Genomic DNA, 27,270 nt, shown 5'->3' on the forward strand with positions numbered 1-27,270 from the left:
GCTCTTTTGCAATACTAATCCTGTATTCTGAAAAATAAAACTCTTGAGAAGCAGTTTCCTCTTCGATTATTAATCTGTACTTGTTAAAAATATATTCTGTCAATATGACTTAACTCTGTTCTTATAAAAAGAAACCAGTATTAACAGTCACTTAAAGTATTACCCAAAAGCCACCTTATTAGTTTCATTCATATGCAAAAATTAGGCTAGATACAGCTAATCAAATGCTAAGAAGTTTGCAAGTACTTACTTTGACACTTCAACTTTTAGTTCCATTTCACTCTTCTCTAGTTCTAGAATCCGTTGTCTGTCAGCATCACTTACTGACTTGCTCACACTGTCTGCTAGTTCATCTCTTAACATCTGTTCCACCTTCTGTGTTTCCAAATTGATTTTGGTAAGCTGAGAATAAGTTTAAAAAAAAAATATTCAGAACTTTGAGGAATTCTGGCTTGGAGGAAGCTATTGCTTTTAACTTAGCTTTCAGAGTACAGGTTTTATCTGTTTGTTAAGTTTGCACTAGTCCTGATAGTGGCTAGGTAGTGAAATACTAGGGATGAAGAGGGCCAAGAGACTCCGGAACACTGCATAAAAAATGATTCTAGACCAATCCAGCAGTAGTCACTGACAGCAGGATGTTTGTTATCCTTAATTGTCTTAGAATGCAATATATTTTATTTCAACTTTATTACTGATCAATGATCTAAATGAGTCAGACTCATTAATATATTTCATGTTTCAGTTAAAAAATACTGATATCTATGCTTTAAAATAATCATTCACAACTTAAACAAATTTAGAGTGCTACTTCAACATAAATTGCTGGCTATTTATAAACTACATTAGTAATCTAATAACTCTCACCCACTATAGAAAAAAGCCTAAAAAGTCCAATTAGAATGTGAAGTTCCAGGGAAGAGAGTATTGTTTCCTATTACAGTCCAGCCCCATGTCTGCCATGCAATAGGCAGCCATAAAAGGCAATTCCATTATTGAGAAAATAACATCTTTTTGTACTTAAAATCGAATCAATGTAAGGCTGGTGAGAAATAAGAATTAAGTCAGAGAAGTATATCTTCTTTGAAACCATTCCAGATTTTAAAACATCTTTTATCTAGTACATGAACACAATATTATACAGTACTTCAGAGATACACACAAGCGTCTCAATAGCTACCATTCTTTACTTTCTATTATAAATATTGTAAGATCAAACCTCAGCAAACTTGGTTTCCAATTCAAAATTACGTTCTTCCATTTGCTTTAATGAAGTCCTTATATGTTCATACATTTTTTGAGAATGTTCAGCTCGTTGCCTTTCATTTAATTCCTTCATCTCCAGCATAGTAATTTTTTTGGAAATAGAAACAATCTCACTGTTGGTTATTGATTTCTTTGCCTTATCCATGTTAGAGTCACTTCCTATATGCAACAATATTTATGTCAATCTCATGCTATTCTAATAAAATTATATCTCATCTTTAGACACTGTACAATATGGAGTTAATATGCTGCTATGGAGAACACGCAACCCTAGTGAATTATGTCACATCTAGATTCATCTTAGTTCCATACTTCCTATCTCTGTGATACTTGTTCCATCTCAGCTCTCTGGAACTCAAATCTTTATTAGACAAATGATAATAGATGTTATTCCTCATAGGACTGCTGAAATTATAATATAAAGATATGGTGTAGATGATGTCACATGTAAAAAAATCTAAAAAGGTTGCATCCATAATTACTGAGAGGAGAAAAACTGTAAAAAGCAACGAAGTGAAGCAAAACACTTATTTTGAGACTATAATGACTATTTATTTATAGGTAGGCTTCCGATGCAGTGCTAAGGAGGGTAAGGTCTGAGGCTACTCCCAGTGATACTGGCCAATCAGGCTTGAAGGCTGTGTGGGCTCAGAATGTAGTACACATTTTTTTTTAATTTTTTACTTTATTTGGGGAGGTGCGCTACTATTCTAGGCTATGTGTCTGGCTGCAGGGCCTTTGGGGAGGGTGTCTCTCTGGATGATGCCAGCACTGAAGTATTTTTGTTTTGTTTCTGTGCTCCCAGTTGTACTCAGGGCTTACTCCTGGCTCTGAGCCTCAGGTGGAGCTTGGGGAATCATAGGGGTGGCAGGCATCAAACCCAGGTCAGCCTTGGGAAAGGCAAGCACCCTACTCACTGTACTATCTCTTGAGGCTCCAAGGTTCAAGTATTCTTACAGTCTCAGCATTGAACTGGAAAATAATATCTGAATCCATGTACCTTGAGAATTACATCAAATATCTTCTTTAATCATGGGTATTATTTGGACTTTGCATATAAATAATATTAAATTTTTTAAAACACTAATTAGTTGTCAGTTACTACATATATATGATTAGAATGCATGCACACACATACACACTCTCACACATACGTATTGCTTGTCTTTGGAAACAAATGTGGAAGCAAATTAAAAAAAAATAAATAAAATCCCCAAGTTTCCATGAATAGGCACTAATCAAGAATGTCATTATTTTTTAAGAAGAAAACTAGCAATTTTGCTCTGAATAAAAGATTAAAACAAGAATATTTGTTAATTTCTGAGAGAATCAATCATGTTTAACAAAGTTAATTATTTTAGGACTAGTTAAAAATAACCTTTGTATGACAGTTACAGCATCCTATTATTATAGTTCCTGAACTGAGTTTGAGCATCTGCCTGAATTGAGTTCGAGCACAGTATGTGTATTTTTGAAATAAAACAAGGAATTCTGTTCTCCCTCAGTTTTGAAAGGTACGTTGCTTTGTTCTGTATCTTTAAGTATGTAATTATAAGTAGTTTCTATAAGCAGTGATGAGCGCAAAAATCACTGTCACTGTCATCCCATTGCTTATCGATTTGCTTGAGAGGTCACCAGTAACGTCTCCATTGTGAGACTTATTGTTACTGTTCTTTTGGCATATCAAATACACCGCGGGTAGTTTGCCAGGCTCTGCCATGCGGGTGAGATACTCTTGGTAGCTTGCCAGGCTAGTAACAGATTACTGAAAGAAGCTAGAAGTTGTAGTAAATCAGTCTACTCTGAATATAAGGTCATCCATGCGATCAAAAGCACCATAAGAGAAAGAGCAAAAATTACACTAAATATAAATATATAAAAAACAAAAAACTTCCACACTTCACTTTATGCTACATTCTGAGAACAAAAAGAAGCAGCACATCATGGAACTAAAATTAATCACTTCTCTGTATGTTCTTATGCTTGGAGCTTGCTTTTTAAAACCGCGATGAAAGTCCATACATGATAAAAATTACTGTATTCAAATATTTCACAGGGAATCTGACATATATTCATAAGAGGGTAAAATAAACAAAGACCTACTAAAATAGTAAGAACAGCATGCACACTTGAAAGAATGAACACAAGACATGTTTATTATAATCTAAAGCACCTAAGGGTGCGAGGAAAGCTCTGATGTTGGAAGCATGAGGTCATGGGGGCCATGTGTTCAGTGTAATTCCAGTGCACAGCTGTTTGTGATGCCTACCACTACACAACAGTTTTGTGTGACCTCCAGTGTATCACAAACAAGTGTATATTAGTACAACTAAAAGTGTAATATACTAGGAACTGCAAACAAGTATAACAACAAAAAAGTGTGTGTCCCAGTCACTGCAGAAGCAAGAACAAAGGGAATGAAAGAGTCTGTATGTGTGTGTGTCGGGCGGGAGAGGGTGGGCAGTAAAATAAAATAGTAAAATTGTCTGAACTGGCCCACAAGGGAATGTATTATTACTGGAACTCACCAGTCTGCAACCCATCCTTCTAAAAATCAACTTCCTTTTCTTTTTCTTCTATAAACAACCCCTAGTGAGCATGCAGGTGAAATGTTCCTAAATCTTTGAACTTGCTGCTTCTATTGCTAATAAAAATTTTTCACAACTCCCATCTTTCTCTCAATTTTCTTGTTTCTACAAACAGCAGTGGCACCAGATCTTCAGAGTACTCATCTATTACTATAAGCTTCTATTATGCTCCTGGAATTATTAAAACCTTAAAAATCTCATTAAAACTTTAGAACATTGGGTTATTAACTTATTTTTCTTTTATCAAATCCCTTTCTCCAATACAATTATACATATATACTTTTTTTCTTTTCTTTTCTTTTTTTTTTTTTTTGGGAGGCTTCTTGGGCCACATCTGTAATGTGTGTTGTAGCGCAGAGCACATCTGGTTCTGTGCTTAGGGATCAGCCGTGATGGGAATCAGGGGACCATATGGGTGCCAGGAATTGAACCTGGGACGACGATGTGTAAGGCAAGCGCCCAACCTACTGTACTAGTTCCCTGAAAAAAAAAATTTGATAAAAATGAACTCTGCTTAAAAAAATAAATAAATAAAAATTTTAAAAAAATGAACTCTGCCTAGAAGTAGTTTAGCGGGAAGTTTATGAATATTACCTTTATCTTATACTAATATATATCAAAAATGTTTTTCAGTTCTTAAGATTTATTTCTTAAGAAATCTATGCTTGAGGCTGACACCCAAGGACTGTAGATACGAGGGCCAGGAGGATTGTACCATAGCTGAAAGACGGCTTCATGAGCGGAGGGGAGAAGGCAGATGGAATAGAGAAGGGATCACTAAGAAAATGATGGCTGGAGGAATCAGTCGGGATGGGAGATGCATGCCAAAAGTAGATAATGGACTAAACATGATGACCTCTCAGTGTCTGTGTTGCAAGCCATAATGCCCAAAAGTAGAAAGAGAGTTTGGGGAATATTGTCTGCCATGGAGGCAGGGGGAGAGTTGGAAAGGGGGGTATACCAGTGATATTGGTGGTGGAGAATGTGCACTGGTGAAGGGATGGGTGTTTGATCACTGTGTGATTGTAACCCAAATATGAAAGCTTGTAACTATCTCATGGTGATTCAATAAAATTAAAAAAAAAAAAAGAAATCTATAGTAAAGTTTGAGACTAAGCATTATATATATATAACTGGAGCAATAGCACAGCAGGTAGGGTGTTTGCCTTGCGCGTGGCCAATCTGGGTTTGATTCCTCCATCCTTCTTGGAGAGCTCGGCAAGCCACCAAGAGTATCCCGCCCACACAGCAGAGCCTGGCAAACTAACCATGGAGTATTCGATATGCCAAAAACAGTAACAAGTCTCACAATGGAGACATTACTGGCGCCCGCTCAAGCAAATCAATGAACAACAACACGACAGTGCTAGAGTGCACATAAACACACACACACACACACACACACACACACACACACACACACACACACACACATAAATTTGGGAGGGAGGAAACTACACCAGAGTTCAATCAATTTGTAGAAAGAGACACAGACTATTTTTCTTAAGAGCTGCTGAACAATGTCTTTTAATTGGCAATAGCAAAATTTGTCTTCAAAGATGCTTCATTCAATGCTAAAATATTGTCCTACCTTAAAAAATACACATACAAATGTGTATGTGTGTGTTTCTGTGTGTATTTCATCTAGTATAGAAGCAAAATTTTATAAGAAAACATTTCCCATTATATCTTATTTTTCATATCTTTTCATTTTGCATCATCAGAGTTATACCACTAACCTATTTTTGTTTCTTGTTCCCAGGCTTGTTCTATAGTGTGAAGCTTTTCCTTTGTAATTTCTAGTTCTTTATTTATAAATTCCATTTGTTCTTTCAGGGATGCATTTTCACACTAAAAGCAAAAACAAAACAAGAAAACCACAGAAGTTTCACTGAAAAACATTATAATTTAGTGCCAGAGAAGTGACATTTTCTTAATTTCATATAATGTTTAAAGCTCACAATCTAATTTTTTAAAGTAGTTTTCCCATATGCATTACAAATCGTATATGTGCACATGTGCACACACACATACACATGCATACATATATGCACATACATGAACATTAACACAGTCAGTCATCAAAATCCTGTGTATCCAAAATGACCCTGGGCTTCACAGTATTAGTTTCTGGCACTAATTCTTTGTGCACAGTTTGGCTAGATTAGAATACTCAGTTTCATAGCCTTCACAAATCAGTGCTTATTTCCTTAATATAGTATCCTTAGTATATTTAGTATATTGAGTATCCTTAGCCTGCCATAAATGACAGATGACCTAAGGATACTCAAATAATATTAAGGTGCGGATACCCACACTGGAGGAAACATATTTAAATTCTGGTTTATTATGCCTCACCATTTTATGTGTATATCAGGGATGGGGGCATAGGTGGAGGCAATATAAAATAAACTGCTGAGCAAACAAAGACCTGCATTTTAAAAAATGTAAATACTATACAAAAAGCTCATGTATCATATTGGTAAACCCAGATGTTCTATAGCAGGAAGTTTAGGGTGTGAAAAGAATATGAACACAATAAGCAAAAATAAGAGTAAAAACGATTATGACACAATTGGAGGGTAATATAAGGGTCAGAGTGAATCAGGCAAGGCATGATATGTCCATATGTCAAAATGGAATATAGCCTAATAGATCAAGATTTCAAAACAAGATATCAAAGATTTTAAAAAGTTTGAAATAAATATTCTGCCTTCAATGTGGAGAATAAAAGGTGAGAGAAGAGAGATATAAAGAAATTCTTAAGATAAAAAGTCCAGATGATTTAAGATGCTGATTTGGACTACAAGAAAACATGGAGGAAAAAATGATACCTACAAATGACATTAGAAAAACATAGTCATTATATCTCATTAGGTCTCAGCTACATCCATCCCATGGAACAAAACTAAGGCCCTTATGAGAATCACAATACACCGATCAGGAGTAAGAAAAAAGGGAAGGATATTTATTGATGTTTCCCCTATTTTAATTATAGTATTTTATACCATGGTCCTTTTTCTTTTTTATTGCCCTGTGGAACAAAGGTTTTACTGAACTGGATCATTCAAGTGAGATTAGGAAAATGACCCAAACAAATCTTCCTAGAGTCTAGTTCCTAAAACTGGGTTGTAATTCCATGTGGATTCTCATAACTGACTAGGGGGGGTCACGAAAACTCTAGCAACCGTGAGAGGTTTATGAAAGTGCAACAACCAAAATTAATTCAAAATCAACCGTGTAAAAAATCTAAGGTGTTTCTGAAAGTACTAATCCATGTTGGATTTCCTAGGCAAAAAGCAATCATTGAAGCTAAAGATATCTTCAAGGATGAAACACATCTGACCAAACAATTGGAAGCAAAGATAAACAAATGGGGCTATGTTAAATTAAGAAGCTTTTGCACCTCAAATGAAATGATGACCAGGTTACAACGACAGCCCATGGAATGGGAGAAATCATTTACCTAACAAATAGTCTAATAAGGTACTAATATAAAAGACATGTAAGGCACTGGTAGAACTTTATAAAAAATAATATCCAACCCCATCAACAAATGGGGAGAAGAGGTGAACAGAAATGTCATCAAAGAAGATAGAAAATGACCAAAAGGCACAGGAAAAAAAATGTCCTGCATTATCAGAGAGATGCAAATCAAAAACAAAAAAAACAATGAGATATCAACTCATACCACAGAGTCTGGTACATCTCAAAATTAACATGAACAACCAATGCCGTCACAGATGAGGGGAGAAGGGATTCTCCTTCATTGTTGGTGGAAACATTGACTGGTTCAGCCATTATGGAAAATAATATGGACATTCCTAAAAAATCTAGGATTTGAGGTTTCATTTCAGCAACTCCATACTTCTGAGAATATACCCCAATATACCTAAAACAAATGGGAGCAAAGACATCTGCACCACGATGGTCCTTGCGGCACTATCCACAATAGCTAACACTTGGAAACAACCCAAGTGTCCAAGAATAGATGACTGGATAAAGAAACTATAGTAAACAGACACAATGACATATTACTCAACCATTAGAAAAGATAAAGTCATGACACTCGCTGCTACATGGAGGGATCTGGAGAGTACCGTGCTGAGTGAAGTTAGAGTGGGGAGAGAAAGAGAGAGAGAGCCAAAATCGTCTCTCTCATATGAGGGATATAAAGAAACATAATGTGGAATAACAAATACCCAAGGACAATGGGAACAAAGAACATTAAAAGTGGTATTTGGTAGGAAACATGCCACTTGAAGGGATTAGGGGATAGAAAGCAGGGGTGAGGGCAACAACTACAGTGGACAGAATCATTACACTGGCAGGAGGAGGTGATGGTGAAAGGTGGTAAAGTGTTATGTATAAAACCCTATTAGTAACAATACTATAAAGCACAGGGCAAAAACTATAAATCGGTGCAAAATCTATATATTACAGAACCTCCAGTAAAAGTAAACTGATGGGAGGGAGGCAGTTGGAGTGAAGTAGGGGAGCATGGGTGGAGGGAAGTGGATACCAGTGAAGCAACAGGTTCTGTAAAATTGTATGCCTGAAACTTAATCATGAATAACTTTGTAATATCACAGCGAGTAAAACAATACATATATATATATATATATATTATATACACACATGTTTTAAAAAAGAAAAAAAAAAGCCCTAATCTACAGGGTATTCTGCACCTATTGACAAAAAAAAAAAAATCACCAAAGAAAAGTGTCGACATAAAACTAAAAGATCACCCAAATAGGGGCTGAAAATATAGTACATGGGTTGAGACCTGGAGAGACAGTACATGAGTTGAGGCCTTGCACATGGCTGACCTGGGTTCAATCCCCAGCTTATGGTCCCCTGAGCTATACTGGGAGTGATCCCTGAGCAAAGAGCCAAGATTAAGTCCTAACCACCACTGGGTGAGGCTTGAAGATCCCAACACTTACCTCTACGTGTTCTAAGTTACTTGTCCTTTGAACAAGCATATTATCTTTCTGCAAGAGGTCCCTGTATTTAGTAGTCAGTTCATTGTATTGTTTATTGGCCAACTCAAGTTCAGACAAAGAGACACTATTATCTATCACTTTTTGGAGAGCCGCAATCTTGAAAACAGCCATTTCCTGAATAAAAGAGGATACACTAAGTTACGCTGGTATACAAATTTTGTAATGAATTCATTTTCTAGAAAGATATCATAACTGAGAGCAAGATACATTTCAGAATCATTTAAAAGACTTAAGAAAATAATAGTACAGTGGTTATTTTATATAAGCCATACTGGAAAAATTTTCTAAAGGGATTTTATCTATGAGTTTTGTTAGTTTTAAAAATTAGCTCATTTTAGAAAAGCATAACACAGTAGAAAAAAATACATCACTTAGAGTGCATCACTGGATAAAGTTTCTAAATTTCATAAAATTTGAAAAACTTGTCACTTGACAGCTGAATAAAAGTAGTATCACTGTAGGTTCTCTTTATAGCTTATCTATAACTATTATAGTAGTACATGTTACTTCTGCAATAAGAGAAAACTTTTTATTAACAAAAATAAAATACTATTTAGGAAGAAGAAGCTCTGTTATAGGTATCTGCGATATATAATATCAAAAGATTTAAGTTCTGTAGTTCACATTCTATTCATCAGTTACAGAGCTTAAAGAATCATCACTGGGGCCACTGATACGGGTCAAAATGCTGGGCACACGCTTCGCACTCAGATGGCTCAGGTTGGATCCCTGGCCATGCATGATCCCTCAAGCATCTTGAGAAGTGACCACTGAGCACCAAGCTGAAAGTAGCCACTTAGTACTGCTGGGCGTGTACCAAAATCCAGAAAGGAAAAACAGAAGGAACTATTTAGAACTGGGGGGAGAGTTCAAAGGGCTGAGGAAGCTCATGCCTGGGATTCTCAGCATGACACGGCCTCCTTTTATTTTTGTTTGTTTTTTAATTTTTTAAATTTTATTGAATCACCATGAGATAGTTACAAGCTTTCATGTTTGGGTCACACTCTCACATGATCAAACACCTATCCCTCCAGGTACCCTGGGGTCTGGCCCCTCCCCGCAGCACCACTCAAATAAAATTAAAAGTCACTCTTTTAAAAATTGAGGGACATTAAAATAAAAAAGAATTTTCTAAAACTTTTCTCTCCAAAGTGAGCGGAAAACAAAGTAGTGCAAGGAGTAATCAAATCGTGAGATGAGGGAAACAATTTATGGCTATAACCTATTCTGAAGTACAGTAATGAAGAGAAAATATTTATAAATAGTCTCTCTAATCTCATTTTGACTTGATCAATTTTCATTCTTGATCTAAATAAGTGCAAACTATTAAACCTCATCCTTGAGATTAGATTACATATTTTCTTTGAGGTGGGGAAGAAAAGGTCTGTTTCCTGTAATTTAAAATACCTTTTTTTTGATTTTACAACTATAAAAATAAAATCTAAGTTAAACAGATTGAAAATTATATTTCTTTCCCCCAATTTCACTAAATTATTAATTATACCTGTAATACTAAAGAAAAATCCATTCTATAAAATGTAACAAAAAAATAAAGAACATTTCCTAAGTCTCAAAATGTTCTTATTATATGTAAAATAAATTAATTTTCATTTTCAAGAGGTTTCTGTTACATCAGATTCAGTTTTAAGATCACATTCAAAATATATCTATTGTATTTAATTCTATAGTAATATATTTAAATATACCTAACATATTTAGTAGAATAACAATATTACCTATTATGTGTATTCTGACATGTAAATAAAACAAGAATATAGCTTAAAATAAACTATATCTGTATAAGACCTTGTTTAAAGCAAAGAGTAGACTAGTACATGTGGAATGAAGATTTTTTTTGTGTTTTGATTGGTATTTGCAAAAGAATATCTAAAATGTTAATCAGTTTGGGGGCTAGAGCAATAGTACTGCGGGTAGGGCATTTGCCTTGCATGCAGCTGACCCGGGTTCGATTCCCAGCATCCCATATGGTCTCCTGAGCACAGCCAGGGGTGATTCCTGAGTGCAGAGCCAGGAGTAACCCCTGTGCATCGCCAGGTATGACCCAAATAAAGCAAAAAAAAAAAAAAAAAGTTTTTCAGTTTCTGAAATATTCTTTGGGGGAGGGGTGCAATGCAGTGAAAGGTACAAGGACAAAAAAGTTTTCTGACTACATATATTGATCTCCCCATGCACCTTTTTGGGCCTCTCAAAGTAGTATGTAAGGGCCAGGATAACACTCCTGGTAGTAATTAGCTTCCAGTTCAAACAGGTCAATGTTAGGGCCAGTGATACAGTGTTACTTGTGTCTAGTTGTGCCAGGGGCCCCAGAGCTCAACCTGGTGGCTCAAAGGTGAGCCATGTGGTTCCAGAGATCAAATTTTGATCATTGCACAGGAAAAACATTTGCCCCTAAGCCTGAGCGATCTATCTCCCTACCACCCCTAATATATCCTTAAACATTTAAATGTTTATACGTTAAAATTCAATTTAAAATTTAAAAAATCCTTGAAAACAAAGTAAAACAAATGAAACTATCATTTTAAAATGTGTAGGATAATCAGAGAGAGTTATTTCATATTAAGGGAAAATGCCACCTTGACAATGCACATCTTTAGTGTGAGACTAAACAAAATAAGAAGCATAAAGAAAATTTAAAGTATACCTGGTAGAACTTTTGTTGTCAACACAGTTACTGTCAAATTAATGTATGAATATCATAAAGTTATCCTTTTAGATTACTTTAATAGAGATTGCCATGAAAGAAAAAAAACACAAGTAGAAAATCAAAGGCAAAAAAATTTCCTGTTATTTACTTGTCCCATGGTGATTTGAATCAGAAATAAAAATATGAACTCACAATTAAATATATCCCTTATCTCTCTACTAAAAGAACTAATACAATAATGAGGAGACATGCCTGTAATCTAAGACCCTATAGAAAAGAGATGAAGCAATTATGGCAAAATGTTGATAAATACTATTAATCCAGATGAGATGGGAGTTCACTGAACTATTCTTTTTATGTTTGAACAATTTCAGAGTTGAAAAAAAAATTAGATGCACCTTAAATCGTTGTAAATGTCCAATTTTTTCACCAACTTCAGCCTCCATTGATATTAATTCATTTTTCTGTTTCCCATTTTCTTTCCTAAGTTGTCGCTCCATTTCTACTAAAGTAGTATATTGTCTTATCAGTGACTTTTCATTCACTTGCAAGACTGTGATTTTTCTACTATTTTCAGAAAGTGTCCTTTTCATTTCATCTGAATCCATCTGAAGAGCACTGAGCAAATTCTGCATAAATATATATTCACATTAGTTGTTAAAATAAAACATTCTATTTTCTATGATATAGTATTTTGGTATTAAATATACTTCACTTACATTATATTCTTTTACTTTTATAGCATCTTGTTGGATTTGGTCCTCAAGCTTTTTCTTTTCCACTTTCATAATTTCAGTTTGTGTTTTCCATGTCTCTTTTTCACTTTAAAAGGTAAGATCAATAATGCATGAAACCAAATGCAATATTGAACTAGAAGAAGTGATAACTTTAGACTATGAAAACAAAGTTGCAATAAAATAAGAAATTACAACTATGCAGTTGATAACAGCCCAAGAAATAGAAAGGACAGCTTTCTAATAACACATTACAATATAATGCTTGAAGTTCAATCATATAAACAAACCTCTACTTAGAGTAAATCTGAGAAAAATCATCAATATCCCAAACTCATTCTATAAATAAAATCTCAATAATCTATTCCTACTTTTATGTTTGAGTGCAGAAAATGTGATAAAATATTTCAAATGTGAACATAATTAGAAATTGCATGTGAGTATATGGGACACTGTTACTTTCTCAAAATATATTACATGGGTACTTATTATGTTTCGTACAAACAATTTAATTCTGTATGCCACCGAATGGTTCCTAGAGACATGAGTTGGATAGTTCATTGGCCAATTTCTAGCTAATGAGTTCTAAGTCAGCCTACCAAAAGTCTCTGGAAATTTATTTAAAAATTAAAGAGTTCAAAGTGCCCTGTCTTTTACATGGACATGGTTCTATGTTCTTAACTACTATATCATAGTAAGAGACACTGATAATCCCTAAAAATGACCTATCCTATAATAAGCTTTGAGTTTCTTTTTAGACTGATAATCACCCTTAGTGTTTTCACCTCTGATCAGGTTTATTTTAATTGCAAGGGAATTTCTCTACTGATACAGTAGAATAAACAGTTTCTGATGAAAATGTATGAAATACATCAAGTGATAGCTGAAACGATGCAAACAGCTGACATTAACAGAATGTTCATATTTTGGTATTTTTATTTAATTTACTTAATTTCATAATTATGCAACTTATCAGAAATTTACTGATAAGGAAACTAAGATACAAACTAAAGAGACAAGTAGGAAAGCTAAAATATCTAAGTTCATTTTTACCTTTATCATGTACAAAAAATGCTACAAGATTCTGATAACATTTTTTCTATACCTTAAGTATTCTTTATATAATAAGCTTTGTTGATGACGTATTACTGCAAATCTTCTGTTATAGTCTTCAAGATGATCTTCTAAATTCTTTAAATTTTTTTCTTTATATTCTAGTTCCTAATGATTGAAAAATAAGAATTTAAGGAAGCATTAAAAAACACTTCTTGGTGCTGGAGAGACAGCACAGCGGGTAGGGTGTTTGCTTTGCATGCGGCTGACCCGGGTTTGTTTCCCAGCATCCCATATGGTCCCCCAAGCACCACCAGGAGTAATTCCTCAGTGCACAAGCCAGCAGTAACCCCTGTGCATTGCCGGGTATGACCCAAAAGGGAAAAAAAAAAAGTCCTTTTCAATTCAAAGATTAAATTTAATCTGACAAGGTTATAAAAAACAGAAAATAGTCTAAAAATTTATTAGCAGCACTACTATTTCTATGATATCTTGAAAATATTAGCTTAAGACATATTAAACAAAACAAGATACAAAGAGAGTAAAATATGTAAAGTTTTATTATACACATAGATTTAGTATACACACAAATTAAATTAGTGACAAACTTACCTCTAGATCACTTAACCCCACACATTTGTTTGTGAACACATTTAATCATGCCTTCAATCATTTTAGTTTTTACAATTTTTTTTGGGGGGGGCATGGAGGGAAGAGGGATTTGAGCAACACCTGGTGGTGCTCAGGGCTTACTCCTGGCCCTGTGCTCACAGATCACTCCAGGGAGTGCTCAAAGGGTCCATATATAGTGTTGGGGTTCAGAAGGGTTGGCCATGTACCTTAATCCTCATGCTATCTCTTCAGCCCTTAGTTATTTTCTTAAAGAGGACTTCACCAGATATGCTGCAGGGAGCAGGAGATACCCTCAACAGTGCTCACATGATGGTATGGTGCTTTCAAGGGCCAGTGGTGCTGGGCCACAGGCTACCCTATAGCGCTTATATGGGGGTGGGGCGGTGGGTGGGATATTAAGTCCCAGGAAAACACTCAAAGCCTCATGCATGCAAAGGACACACCCTGTCCTTTTGAAATGCACACCCCTACCCCTGGCCTCCAAATTATTTCAGTTGTAAGAAAAAAAAACTAAGGCATAAACATTTGTTTACACCTGGCAACCATTTCCCAAGCATATAACATAGCTTGGTGCTCTGTGCCACACGTCTATGCAGATCCAACATTAGAGGCCAGGTCCAGATCGTTAAGGCTTCAAAGAATTTGTTGCTACCACTCATTCTTGCTTTAGAACTGGGAGTTTAGCTCCCCTCAGTGTTTACTAAGGATGACTTTGGGACTTCGAGCAGTGCTGTTATTTATCATAATGTTTCTCAACATATTTTTATAATATGTATGACATTGTAAGTATTCACAGTTAAAATGAAATAAAAAATACCATTAGACCATTCATAACCACCATGATAAAGACAGCAAAAATGAGAAAGAAAAAAAAAAAGGGCAGGAAATATCCCTTTCTAATTTGCTGATGGATTAATACTTTAGGAGGTAAGAGGAAGAAAGAAATAAAAATTTGGAGTGGAAGGTTTTTTTTGGATTGTGGGGTTTTTGTTTATTTGTTTGTAGGTGGAGAGGGGTACACTCAATGTGGCAGAGAGTTACTAATGGTTTGGTGCTCAGGGAACCATGTGATGCCAAGGATCAAGCCCAAGCTTTCTGCATACAAAGCATGTGTACTAGCCCTCTGAGCTATCTCCTGGCCCTTTTCCTTTGAACTTTAAAACAAAAGGAACAAGCTTAACCATTTTAACAACAACAAAAACAAAAACAAAAAACTGTCACACTTAATCCACTTGAGTTGCTTTTCCAACCAGCAATAAACACGACTATGTTATTTACACATTACTATCTTATAGTAGGTATATACTATATTACTTTTCAATTAAATCCATGATAATGACATGCAAATATGCAATGTGTCAACATGTTTGACATGGAAATGAATGGAATAATTTTTTTTTATACATAATATTGATTCTAACATCAAAATCCACTGAAAAAGGGGCTGGAGCAACAGAGAATAGAGTGGGTAGGGTGTTGGCCTTGCACACACAGCTCACCCGGTTCCAATCCCTGGCATCCCTCATAGTCACCCAAGCACCACCAAGAGTACTTCCTAAATGCAGAGCCAGGAGTAACGCATCAATATCACCGGGTTTGAGCCAAAAAGCCAGGAAAAAGAAACAAAACAGAACAAAACAATAGTATCTCACTGTCAAGATTCTGAGAACTGAAAGGAATACATCTGTGAGAATTATGCATACTTTCAATGACTTTTTTATTAGCATGTAATTATCCGTACCTGTAAAAGATGTATTAAATATTCATTCTGTGAATTAATAATACTGGCACTAGATGGTGCAATCCCATCAGGTAAGTCCACTCCTTTAAAAACAACATTTGGTCCTTTTGATTGCCGTAAAAGACTAGTCTCTTTTTCAAGATGATCTATCTGGAAACAAATTAAGTTAAAATAAATTATATCTAATCTATCTAAATCATGATAGATTTCAAAACAGTAACCTAACTTACTATTTTAAAAAATGTTTTTCAATTATCATTCTTTTACTTGGAATTCATTCTCACTTTAATTTATACCTACAAATATCTAGGCATAAACTTAAAGCTTCTATATATTTTCAATATTATAAAGTACTTCTTTTTCCACTTAATTTTATCAGAAAAACCAGAAGTCTTCTTAATGATGAATGACTTAATTCAATGATTAAATAGCAAATCCCCTAAGGAAGTCAACCAGAACCACTAAGTTTTATTAAACTTATATTTGTAAGCTTAAAATTCCCACCTTTAAATTTGCTTTTGCCAGCTGCTGAGAATAATTTATGGCCTCCTTCCGAGATTCTCTAAGTTCCTGTCTTAATTCTTCATTTCTTCCAGTAAGTTGGTCAACTTGGGCTTTCAAATGCAGATTGGCATCAAAGATTCCTTCTGAATTCTTTGATTCGATCGCCTAGTAAATTTAGAATATGTACAAAAATGTGAAGATAAGCAGAAAAATAATAGTAAACAATGCATCTTTAAACAGTCAAGCATTTTATTATTTCCAATCCCAGATATAATGTCAAAAGCTATTTCTTATTTATAATTTTTAATTTATAAAACTCTAATTTGGACTGGAGCGATAGTACAGTGGATAGGGCATTTGTGGCAGACCCACATTCACCCCATTCGGTCTTCTGAGTCCCACCAGGAGTGATCCCTGAGTACAGCCAGGAAAAGGCGCTGAGCACCACTGGGTATGGAAAAAAAAAAATAACTGAAGAAACAAACAAAAACAACCCTCTAATTTAAATTAGTAATCCTAAGCATTAATTGTAGCAACTAACAGGATTTAGTTAAATCAGAAAGACTGGTAGACTGAAAAACAAGTGTACTGAAATAAGATGACTAAGGTTCAAGTCTTAACCAATCTTCTATTAGCTGGACAATGGCATAAATTTACATTTTTTTTTACAGCTTCCTTAGTTCTACAGAACAGAAAATAATGCTATCTACATCACAAAATATTTATAGAATGAAAAGTATATGATTAATATATAAGTATTTTGAAAATATGCAACATTTAAATTTTAAAAGTACAAAGAAATAAAATATGATTAAGTAATTTTTTCAGAGCTTCATCTCCACATATTTGAAGTATACATATGCATATGTATACATATATCTTATTACTACAAAGGAAAGATAGGCAAAAAGTGATACAAATATTAAAATACTGTCAAAGCAGCTTTACTGAGTCTACCATCATACCACCCTGAATGCGCCCAATCTTGCCTGAACTCAGAAAGCAGCTGTACTGGACCTGATGCTCCAATGATATCCCATGGAAATATACACACTCTCAGGGACACATCTACATCAGAATATATTTAGACCTTGGAGGACAACTAAATGGCACAAAACTGTTTAAAGATTCAGAAATGAAAGTAGAACACTAAGAAGGTAAGATTTGTAAAACAAACATAATATAATTAGAAAGGTAATCTGAGGTTTAATTCTAAGTAGATTTATATAACTAAGCTTTGTCCTAGAGTAAATCAGAACATGCCATGAGGAGCAATAAGCTATACACACATAAGGTAGAAAGCAAGACGGAGGTAGAATAAAGAAGGTACTCTTTCAGACAGTTATTTGGAGATTAGTTATTTGTCTTGTTGACACATAGCATCATATATCTATATCGCTTTTTGGTAAAATTTAATTTGGTAAATTTTGTTAATTTGGGAGCATTGTAAAATTTTCTACAGCAACATAAAATTAAACACATAGTGTTATAATGTCTAAAGATTTCTTAGAGAAAGTACTACTAGGATATTTGTGAGTTTCAGACAGGACATATTAATCAGGGTAGATGAAAGATAACATGGGATAAAAGCAACTGAAATTTATAGATATGGGAGGCAGTGGTCCTGGGACTACCAGAAGACATTACCTGAAATAGAATTTAGAATTTCCTGGGCTGTTTATAAAGATGCTCGCAAGAAGAATAAAGAACTAAATAGTCAAAATTACAGAAACAAATCAATGTCACCAGATATAAGATATAATATACAAATACATATCAATATATAAAAAGATCCTCTATACATATGTGCACATGCATGTGTATACACACACACACACACTCCTTAATGCTGAACTCATGAAAAACAATAAAAAAGAAAGGATAAAACTATATATTTCATACTACACAGAGATCAGTGACTCAAATCACCCCAAATGAAGAAGAAACTGTAGAGCCTAGAGACAGCAGAATAAGAAATTTAGAGAAATGAAAAAGTAAAAACAAAATAAAACCAAAATATAAAAAATTACTTACATTAACTAGTCTTTCAAGACTAGGGATAATTAGAGATGTTTCTCCTCCTTTAACATCTGGATCTTTCTGCATTTCCTTAATAGCTTGTAATATTTCTTTCATACCTTCTTCAAGTTGCTTATTTTCTTCAACTAGTTCTTTTACTAAAAAAAATTTGTCTCGCTGATAAATATCACAATTTACACTATTCTCTAAACAAAACTAGCATTTTACATGTAGAAAAGATAACCAATTTGAAAAATGACTGTTATTAAATGAACCTTGAAAATTCCAATTGTAAATCTAGTATGTGAATGGTTGAGTGAAATAGCAATAAATATGTGCATATGCATATGTAACTTAGAGCTGAAAAAATAATTCATAAGTATACTTAACAACACTTTATAACAGAAACATTGTAGATTTGTTTTCATCTTTTCACTTTGATTTGAGCAAGCACTAAGTTTAACAATATTCTCTGATAATGAATATAGCAAAGAAAATGAAAAGGATGCAGGAGACTAAAGTTCATACATTATGGGAATAATTAAGACTAAAATGGACCACTAAACAGAAGACCTTTCAGGTCAAGATTTTCAGTATAGGATAAATAAATATAGGTAAATAAGAGATAACTTACATTTATTCTGAAATTTGACTATTACTGTTTTACTTCTTTCTAAATCTTTTTCCTTTTCAATTAGTTCTCTTGAAAGAAACTCATTCTAAAACAAAAAAGATAAACACAAAGATCAATTTATTTTTTTTACAAAACATCACAGTATTTTATGACGCTTAAAACATATTTGCTTTTTTGATGGATAACGTTATCTATCAAATAAGCCAGAGACATAGTAGCAAGCATAGAAAATATAAAAGGAAATATAACATCTAAAAAATAAAGCAGATGATGATCCTCCTTACACTTTCTCCCTCCCCTACCTCCACAACAAAAGGCAAAGAGATATAATGAAGGTTTTTAATTTTGGTTTTGTATCACACCCGGTGATGTTCGGGGGTTACCTCTGGCTCTGGACTCAGGAATTACTCCTGGAGCTGCCCAGGGTACCTACCATATGGGATACTGGGGACTGTGCCTAGGTCAGGCCAGGGCTGCACTATCATTCCAGCTCCCATAGTGAAGGGTTTTTGTCTGAACCACAGTCTCCTATTTTATAACAGAAAACCTGTATACTACCTGTTCTGCCTGGTTTTTATGATGATCAATCACTATTTCTGCACTTGTATTCTGTACTTCTTTGATCAATAACTCTTGGCCTATAGCATCATTCTAAAGAAACATTTAACAAATATGCCATTAGGTTGTAGAAAATGCACTGCATTTTTATATTAAAAATATAATGTATCTAAATTAGTTTGAGGGGCAAATACAAATCACTGATATAAAATTACTAACAGAATTTTACAAAAATTGTTAGAAAAGCAATTGTTAGAAAAGCAATACAAAAGAGCTAACAGAAGTATGATCTAAGGAGCATAATTTGCTGGAAAGTTCACCTGACGTCTAAAAAATAATAATTTTCTCTGTACCTGTTCCATGAGATTTTCAAGTGGATTTATCTGAGGTAATTTTGATTCTGAGGTAATAGGGACAGTGTCCAGAATATCAGCTTCAAGTTTACTTTTCAAAACCTCCATTGGGACTTCACATTTTCTTCTCCCTTCTTGCAAACTGGTATAAGATTTGCTTATTTGGCTATGAATCTTTTCAGGTTGTGATGCTACTTTTGATTTATCCATGTCATTTCTATCATCATCAATTTGTTGGCAAAACGTGGCAGATTTCTGCCTAAGTGATAATTTCTGCATTAAATTTGAAGCTATTGATAAGGTTTGTAAAGATGAATTGCTTTCTTTGTGTGAAACTAATCTTAAGTGCCTGATGACTCCTTAATATTTTCTCCATAGAGTCACCAGAAAAAGAATATAAAAGATCATGTATTTCTTCATATGTGTCCCTCTGAAAGGCATTAACTAATAATTCGAGATTTCTTGAAGACTAAAGACATGGTGCTTTAAAAAGCTCTGGTGGTGAATTATTTTCTTGTATTTGGGTGTCTGAAGAATGTCTAGTTAAAGAGATAAAAGGATCCACTTCACCATCTACACAATGATGAGTATCAGATAACGTTCTTTCTGATTCTAAGGCCATATATTTTTCTGGCTCACTCTGATGTGACTAGGAAATACTGAATGACGGTGTCTTATGCAGAAGCTCTATTTTTTCTGAAGTTTTAATCCGTATTCAGAATAAATAATGTCTGATTAATCAATCTTTGAAACAATAGATTATTTAAATGATATTTTTCTTTATTTCACAGGTATTTAAAAATATTAAGACTGAAATATTGGAGATAGGAAAGAGAGCACTGCTAATATTTTTCTTTTTTTAAATTTTCTTGCTATAGAAATAATTTACTGCTTACCGTTGACTGTGTTTCATTCATATTTTTGAGGCTCATAGAATCAAATATTCTTTCTCGTAGTCTATGCTCTTCAGAAAAGTCTTCAGTTTGCTTCAGGTCCTCAATAGTTAGCCCTAGTATGAAGAAATAAAAAGAAACACAAAATAACTTTCCTATTATTTAATACTTTTTTTTTTAAACTTCTTTTTTTTTTTTTTTTTTTTTTTTTGCTTTTTGGGTCACACCCGGCGATGCACAGGGGTTACTCCTGGCTCTGCACTCAAGAATCACCCCTGGCTGTGCTCAGGGGATCATATGGGATGCTGGGATTCGAACCCGGTTCGGCTGCGTGCAAGGCAAACGCCCTACCCGCAGTGTTATTCCTCCAGCCCCTATTTAATACTTTATTAAAAACTAGAATCAAGGATAAATTCAAACAAAAGTCTTCAAAAAGTCTTAATCCATACGTATATTCATATATTTTAAATCATGTACACAAATATCACATACATATATCTGCACATATATATATAGCCATATTCTTAAAGCTTACATACCCTGATTTAGACCATTTTAATCTTTTCTATCATTCTTTTAATTTTCCACTAGTCTTAATTTTAAAAAAAGTTTATGTACACTGTCTGTAGCACTGTCATCCCATTCTTCATCGATTTGCTGGAGCGGGCACCAGTAACATCTCTATTGTGAGACTTGCTGTTACAGTTTTTTTGACCTATTGAATACTCCATGGGTAGCATGCCAGGCCCTGCCGTATGGGCGGGATTCTCTCAGTAGCTTGTCAGGCTCTCTGAGAGGGACGAACGAATCGAACCGGGGTCAGCCACGTGCAAGGCAAACACCCTACCTGCTGTGCTATCATAAAAAGAAAATATCCTGAATAATGAATAAACTTGTTAATACAATTACAATTAAGTTTTTGTACTTGCAGGACTTTTTTCACATATTACAGAAATTAAAAACAGGTCAAAGAGATAGAAAGTGGGGAAGGTGTTTGCTTTGCACATATCTGGCCAAGGTACAATCTCCAGTACTCTATGTGATACGTCATTCTCCTCTAGGGGAAATCTCTGAGTACAGATCCACGAGTAAGCCCTTAGTACCTCTGGGTGTAGACCGCCCCAAAACACAAACCAAAAACCCAAACAATAAAAACATAAAAACGGTAACCCAATCAACCAAAATTCTATAATTTATTGCTTGTCTTAGACCAAGTTAAAAAAAATCCTTCTCTAAAATTCTCTTACAAAATAAGAAAAGGAAAAAAAGATTCCAAGAGCTTGCATGAAAGTTAATAATTTTCTGTATATCAAATAAGATAATTTTTTTAAATGTTAATTTTTATTCAATGAATCTATAACGGAAAATACCAGCAACAGTACCAAAAATTACTTTTTTTGATTACAACATTACAAGTATCTACAAATAAACAGACTATAAATTTTCCAAATGTCATGGTTCTGAATTATGCTTTTGTATATTTTATGTGTTTCATTTATTTTCTTTTTATTATGTTTTAGATATATCCAGTGGGCCAGAGTGATAGTATAGCAGGTAGTGAGCTGCCTTGCACATGGCCCACCGCCACCCCTGCATCCCAAACTGAGCTCTATTCCCCACTCCCACTCCACCCCCCAACACCAAAAAGCAAAAGAAAAGCAAAAACAAACAAAAACTCTCAACTATCTCCAGTAAAACATACTTTTTGTAAGTTCTTTACTTTCATTCAGTAAAATTTTATCAGTTTCTGGTATCCAGTAATATTTCCCAGGTCAAAAATTTCAGATGCAGATAATTCTTTTTACAATGACTTGGGTATGTGTGTGTGTGTGTGTGTGTGTGTGTGTGTGTGTGTGTGTGTTTGACTGACCCTGATTGACACATTCTATCAGTAAATTAGCATCCCACTGGTTCTTATTTTAAAAGTTACGAAAAATTGGGAATACCTGAAGTTGCAGTTCTTCTTCCTTTTTCTTGTGCCATTTGGCGAATTTTTTTTTTCAAATCAAGTCGTTCTTCCTCTAGAGTTTCAATCTACAAAGAATACATCATTACTGTCTCTTTTAGTTCGATCAGTTAAAATAATCAGTAAGTACAGCACTTGCCTCTTTCAAAAGAATCTGGTTTTCAGCTCTATACTGCTGCTGTTTTAAGCTTTTACTTTTTCTGAATTCAGTTAAGTCAATCATTGTCTTTGGTTCAAGACCTAAAATAGAAAGCAATATAATTAAAACCTTATCAATACCCAAAAGATTACAAAATCTTCATATGGCAATTGGTTAGAATTTATTTAGCCAGCTCTTTTTCGGTATCGCCGATAAAAGCAGGGTACTTTTTTATGCAAGGATTTTTTTGATATTTTAAGTACAACCTCATAAATTAAAATTTCATCAGCATGACTGGATTCCAGCTAGACATATTATCACAATAAATAATCTACATAAAATACTTATTTTTCCTTCCTCTATAGAACAGTTCTGACAGATGATCATTTTACCTCCAAGAAAGCATTTGCTGGTATTCAACGATTATAGTGAAATAAACATTTAGATCTTAAAGAAACAATTCAGAGATCAGGGAGATATGAACTTGTCTTATATGTGAGTGATGGTGGTTTGATCCCCAAAACCCATTTGTTTTTTCAAGAGTTATCCCTGAGTACCAAGCCAGGAATAACCCCTGAGCATTGCTGGGTATGCCCCAATCCCCAAAAAGAAACCAAAGTGTTGTGCAAATTTACATGAGCCATATGAATCTTATTTTCGTTTGAAAAAAAGGACAGTAATTTTTAATACGCCATACTTAATTTGATGTTCTAAAGGATACTTACCAACACGTTCTCGAAGTGCCTCATTTTCATCAAGAAAATCATTCATCTTCAACTCAAGTTTATTGATTTCCTTTATCAATCCTTCAATCTCTCGGTCTCTGATTTTAATCTGGTTTTTACATTTCTTTATTTCAATAACAGCATCTTCTAAACCATATACTCCCTAAAAAATAAACAAGCTGGTTTAAATAGCATAGTTTATCTGAGTAAATAAAAAAATTCAAGAATTAATTTTCTTGGGTCAGAGAGTTCTGTAGGAAAGGCCTTGCATGCGGCTGATCCAGGTATGATCCTCGAACCCCATGTGGTGCCCAGAGCACCATCAGGAGTGATACTTAAGTGCAGAGACAAAAATATGCACCTGTGCATCACCTGGTGTGGCCCCCCAAAAAAACCAATAACAATAATTATTTTACTTAGCCTGAGAAGTGCTAATTTACTAAGGTATATGGCAGTAATCTGATTTTTATACTATGCTTAAAAAGAAATCTAGATAATCTAATAATTAATCTATTAATTAATCTAATAATTATTTAGATATAAAAAAATCTAAATAATACAAATGAAAGTTAAAATTCCCCTGTACTGTATCTTTACTGCAATGACTCAGAATTTAATGTGGGGGCCAGAGAGATAGTACAGAGGTTAAGGTGCTTATTGATATGTAATACATGGCACAGAACACTATGAGTGGCAAGAAAAATTCCAAGTTCCATGAGTGACAAGATAAATACATACCGATTCATAATCCTTTAATCGCTTCAAAGTTTCAACCAATTCTTTATCCTTTTCCCTAGCATCAGCCTCAGCCAGTTTAGCTGTTCTTTCAGCATCTTTTGTTTTCTCCTCTAAAATCTGAACCTTAGACTGAATTTTCATATAATGAGCCTGTTGAGAAAGTGTTGAAGCACCTACAAGATTGAAACTTAAAATTATGAACGAACTTAACTATTTACCCTATTAATCATTGGCTCCAATATGGGTGGGCAGATGAAGTAAGATATGTGTCCATTTAGTGTCATTTTATATTTTAAAAATAAATATTTAACTTGGGCTTATAATAAAGCCAAGAAAACAGAGTTCAATAAAATCTTAGTTGAAAGGATATGGATTATTAAACTGCAAAACAATATGAAAATGATCATCTTGACCAATATAACTACTCTTTGTTCACGGTAATAGAATTATGATTTTCAATAGGACACTTGATGAAATATAAGACTAATTTTCCCCTTCTACCCTAGCAACCAGGTGTGGTCATGTGACTAATAAGATACAAACAGAAAGGCCATGTACAAATTTCAGAACTGAGGGGACCAGAGATTATAGTACCATGGAGAGAGCACTTGCCCTCCAGGTAGATATCTTGGATCATTATAAATTTTCTTGACATAACTTATTTACAAATTATATAACTCCTCCGCCCCTCTCGGGCAGCCCGGCAAGCTACCGAGAGTATCTCGTCCACATGGCAAAGCCTGGCAAGCTAGCCATGGCATATTCGATATGCCAAAAACAGTAACAGCAAGCCTCACAATGGAGACATTACTGCTGCCCACTCGAGCAAATCGATGAGCAATGGGATGACAGTGAGACAGTGATACAGTAATTAACATATTCATCTTTAATAAACTTTAGCTAACTTATAGTGTGCATATTCATGCTTGACTAGCGTAGATCATACAGTTTCATTATGAGTCCCGCTCTTTGAACAGTCTTTCTAGACAGTGTGACAGAAACAGAGTTACCCAGAACCTCAAATAGATCTTTCTTGATGCTCGCTTTTACCTGGGCCCCCTGCTTCCCCCGCTGACTGACAGTAAGAATCAAACAGGGCGCTGGAGGACAGCTCAGCTGTAGGGTGCCTGCTAGCAAATCTGAGGCCACAAATTCAATTCGCCCCGAAAGGCCTGAGTGCAATACGGCAACACTGCGAGTGTGGGATTCCCCGATGTCACAACATTCAAGAGTACCACCACAAGCACATCACAGCCATGTGTGTGCAAACGCTGCCACCAAAGTGCCAGAGGACAGCGGTCACAGTCACTACAGCGATAATATCAGTCAAAAGAAAGGGAAGGGGAAACAAACTTAGAAGCAACAAGTTATGAAGCTGAATCAATTCAGATCTTTGGACAAATTGTGCATCTGTATCTCTGTACACATTATGAACAAACTGTGTTCCTGAGGCCAACTCCTCCTGGGTGATAACCAACCTACTGCCTTTTCAAGGACAGGACTCCCTCAGTTCTCTCCCTCCCTTACTTCAACTGCCATCAATTGTCTCTTTTTTGATGCGATGCTCCTATTAACCTAGAAGCAGAATTATTTCTTCCACTTTAAAGAGGAAAAACCTTTCCATCTCTTTTTTCTCCTCAAGCGCTCAATCACCCTTTTTTTCCTCCTTCCCTTTACAGAAACAGTCCTCAAAAAATTCCAGGTTTATTGTTTTACCTTTCCGAACCCTTCCTCTTGGAACCTAAAATGACAACTGCTCCATCCAAAGGTCAATTTTCTGTGCTTATTTTCATTTAGCAGCAATGACTATGCCTCTGATATAGCAGTTTATTTCTACAAGATAAATGGCATTCCTCAGGTGGTTTTCCTCTTATTGATTTAATCATTCTTTGTTAATTTTTAAAAAGGGTGACTAAATTCAATCACTACATCACTATTTTTATATAATTAATATGAAAACAGAAGTTAATATAGTTTTCATAAAACAGTATCATTTATAAATTTAAACATTAGAAACATGAAAAACTTAAATATATCATACAAGACTTTAGAAATATAACAATGTTCAGATAGAAATATAGAGAAATTTCAAACCCTTAAAAATATTTAATAGTATGTAATATGAATTTATATCCTCATGGTATACTGAATTACCTCTGTTTCTTTGAAGCTCATTTCTTAAATCTTCAATGATAAAAGTGTTTTTTTCCATTTCTTTTGTATATTGTTCCACTTGCTCAGTGAGCATCCTAATTTGATTATCTCGTTCCTGTATAACCTAAAAAATATTTCTGAATGTGACATATTGTGATTTCAAAGCTATTAATATGCTGGATTTTGCAGGTCTCCACCAGGCAGTGCTCAGCAGCTTGCTCCCAGTGGTGCTAGTGGATCAAGCGGTGTCAGAATGTTCGTGTGTTTGAAGAAATCTCAAGCACTCAGGCATCTTTCTGGCCCCACTAACATACTTTTTTATATTAGGTAATGGGAAGTCTTGTTTTCAGCAAGACTAGAAAATATTTTGTGAATGAAAGCTATGTTTTTTACTTGGTTATACCTGAATGTAATAATGTGAGTACACTCTTTAAACTTAAAAATATGCATAGGGGGCTAGAGAAATAGTACAGGAGTTAAAGCACTCGGTGTTTTATGAGGCTGATCCCAGTCTGATTACAAGCACTATACAAGGTCCTCCAAGCTTTACCAGGAGTGATCCCTGAGTACAGCACCACAAGTAAGCCCTGAGCACATGGCTGGGTGTGACCCGAATCTTCTCTTTCCCCAAAATGGATATAATGGCTAACATGTGATAAAGAGAAATTTCAAAATTCACTATTTATGATTTCATATTTTACCTTTCATGTTACTTTTCCTCATCGTCAATCCAACCTTTTCTTCCTCTCTCAACATTTTGTTTCTGGTATGCCCTGTGCTACCCCTCTTATTCTCCGTGGCTATTAACCTTACAGTACTTCTTCATACACTGTCTCTTCAATTAATTCTTATGTTCCAAATACTTTGCAAATTTAATTTGATTTGGACTGTGACTACAGAGCTC

At 34.7% G+C, this 27,270-nt stretch overlaps 1 protein-coding gene across 5 annotated transcripts in view; it reads right to left on the reverse strand.

Annotated features, from left to right (window-relative positions):
- Positions 1–27,270, reverse strand: part of CEP290 (centrosomal protein 290) — an 85,516-nt gene that overhangs the window by 39,975 nt on the left and 18,271 nt on the right. For all 5 annotated transcript variants that reach the window (XM_055118086.1, XM_055118089.1, XM_055118088.1 and 2 more), the window contains 17 exons: positions 26,367–26,490; positions 24,213–24,385; positions 23,475–23,637; positions 22,750–22,850; positions 22,591–22,678; positions 20,648–20,760; positions 18,841–18,925; positions 18,222–18,364; positions 16,188–16,352; positions 15,684–15,833; positions 13,362–13,477; positions 12,242–12,344; positions 11,921–12,151; positions 8,798–8,971; positions 5,591–5,702; positions 1,217–1,422; positions 251–402 (listed from right to left, as the gene is read on the reverse strand). In XM_055118086.1, the coding sequence (XP_054974061.1) occupies positions 251–402; positions 1,217–1,422; positions 5,591–5,702; positions 8,798–8,971; positions 11,921–12,151; positions 12,242–12,344; positions 13,362–13,477; positions 15,684–15,833; positions 16,188–16,352; positions 18,222–18,364; positions 18,841–18,925; positions 20,648–20,760; positions 22,591–22,678; positions 22,750–22,850; positions 23,475–23,637; positions 24,213–24,385; positions 26,367–26,490 (2,399 nt within the window). The remainder of the gene's footprint in view (positions 1–250; positions 403–1,216; positions 1,423–5,590; positions 5,703–8,797; positions 8,972–11,920; positions 12,152–12,241; positions 12,345–13,361; positions 13,478–15,683; positions 15,834–16,187; positions 16,353–18,221; positions 18,365–18,840; positions 18,926–20,647; positions 20,761–22,590; positions 22,679–22,749; positions 22,851–23,474; positions 23,638–24,212; positions 24,386–26,366; positions 26,491–27,270) is intronic.

This window comes from Sorex araneus, chromosome 10, assembly GCF_027595985.1.
Source record: "Sorex araneus isolate mSorAra2 chromosome 10, mSorAra2.pri, whole genome shotgun sequence".
NCBI lineage: Eukaryota > Metazoa > Chordata > Mammalia > Eulipotyphla > Soricidae > Sorex > Sorex araneus.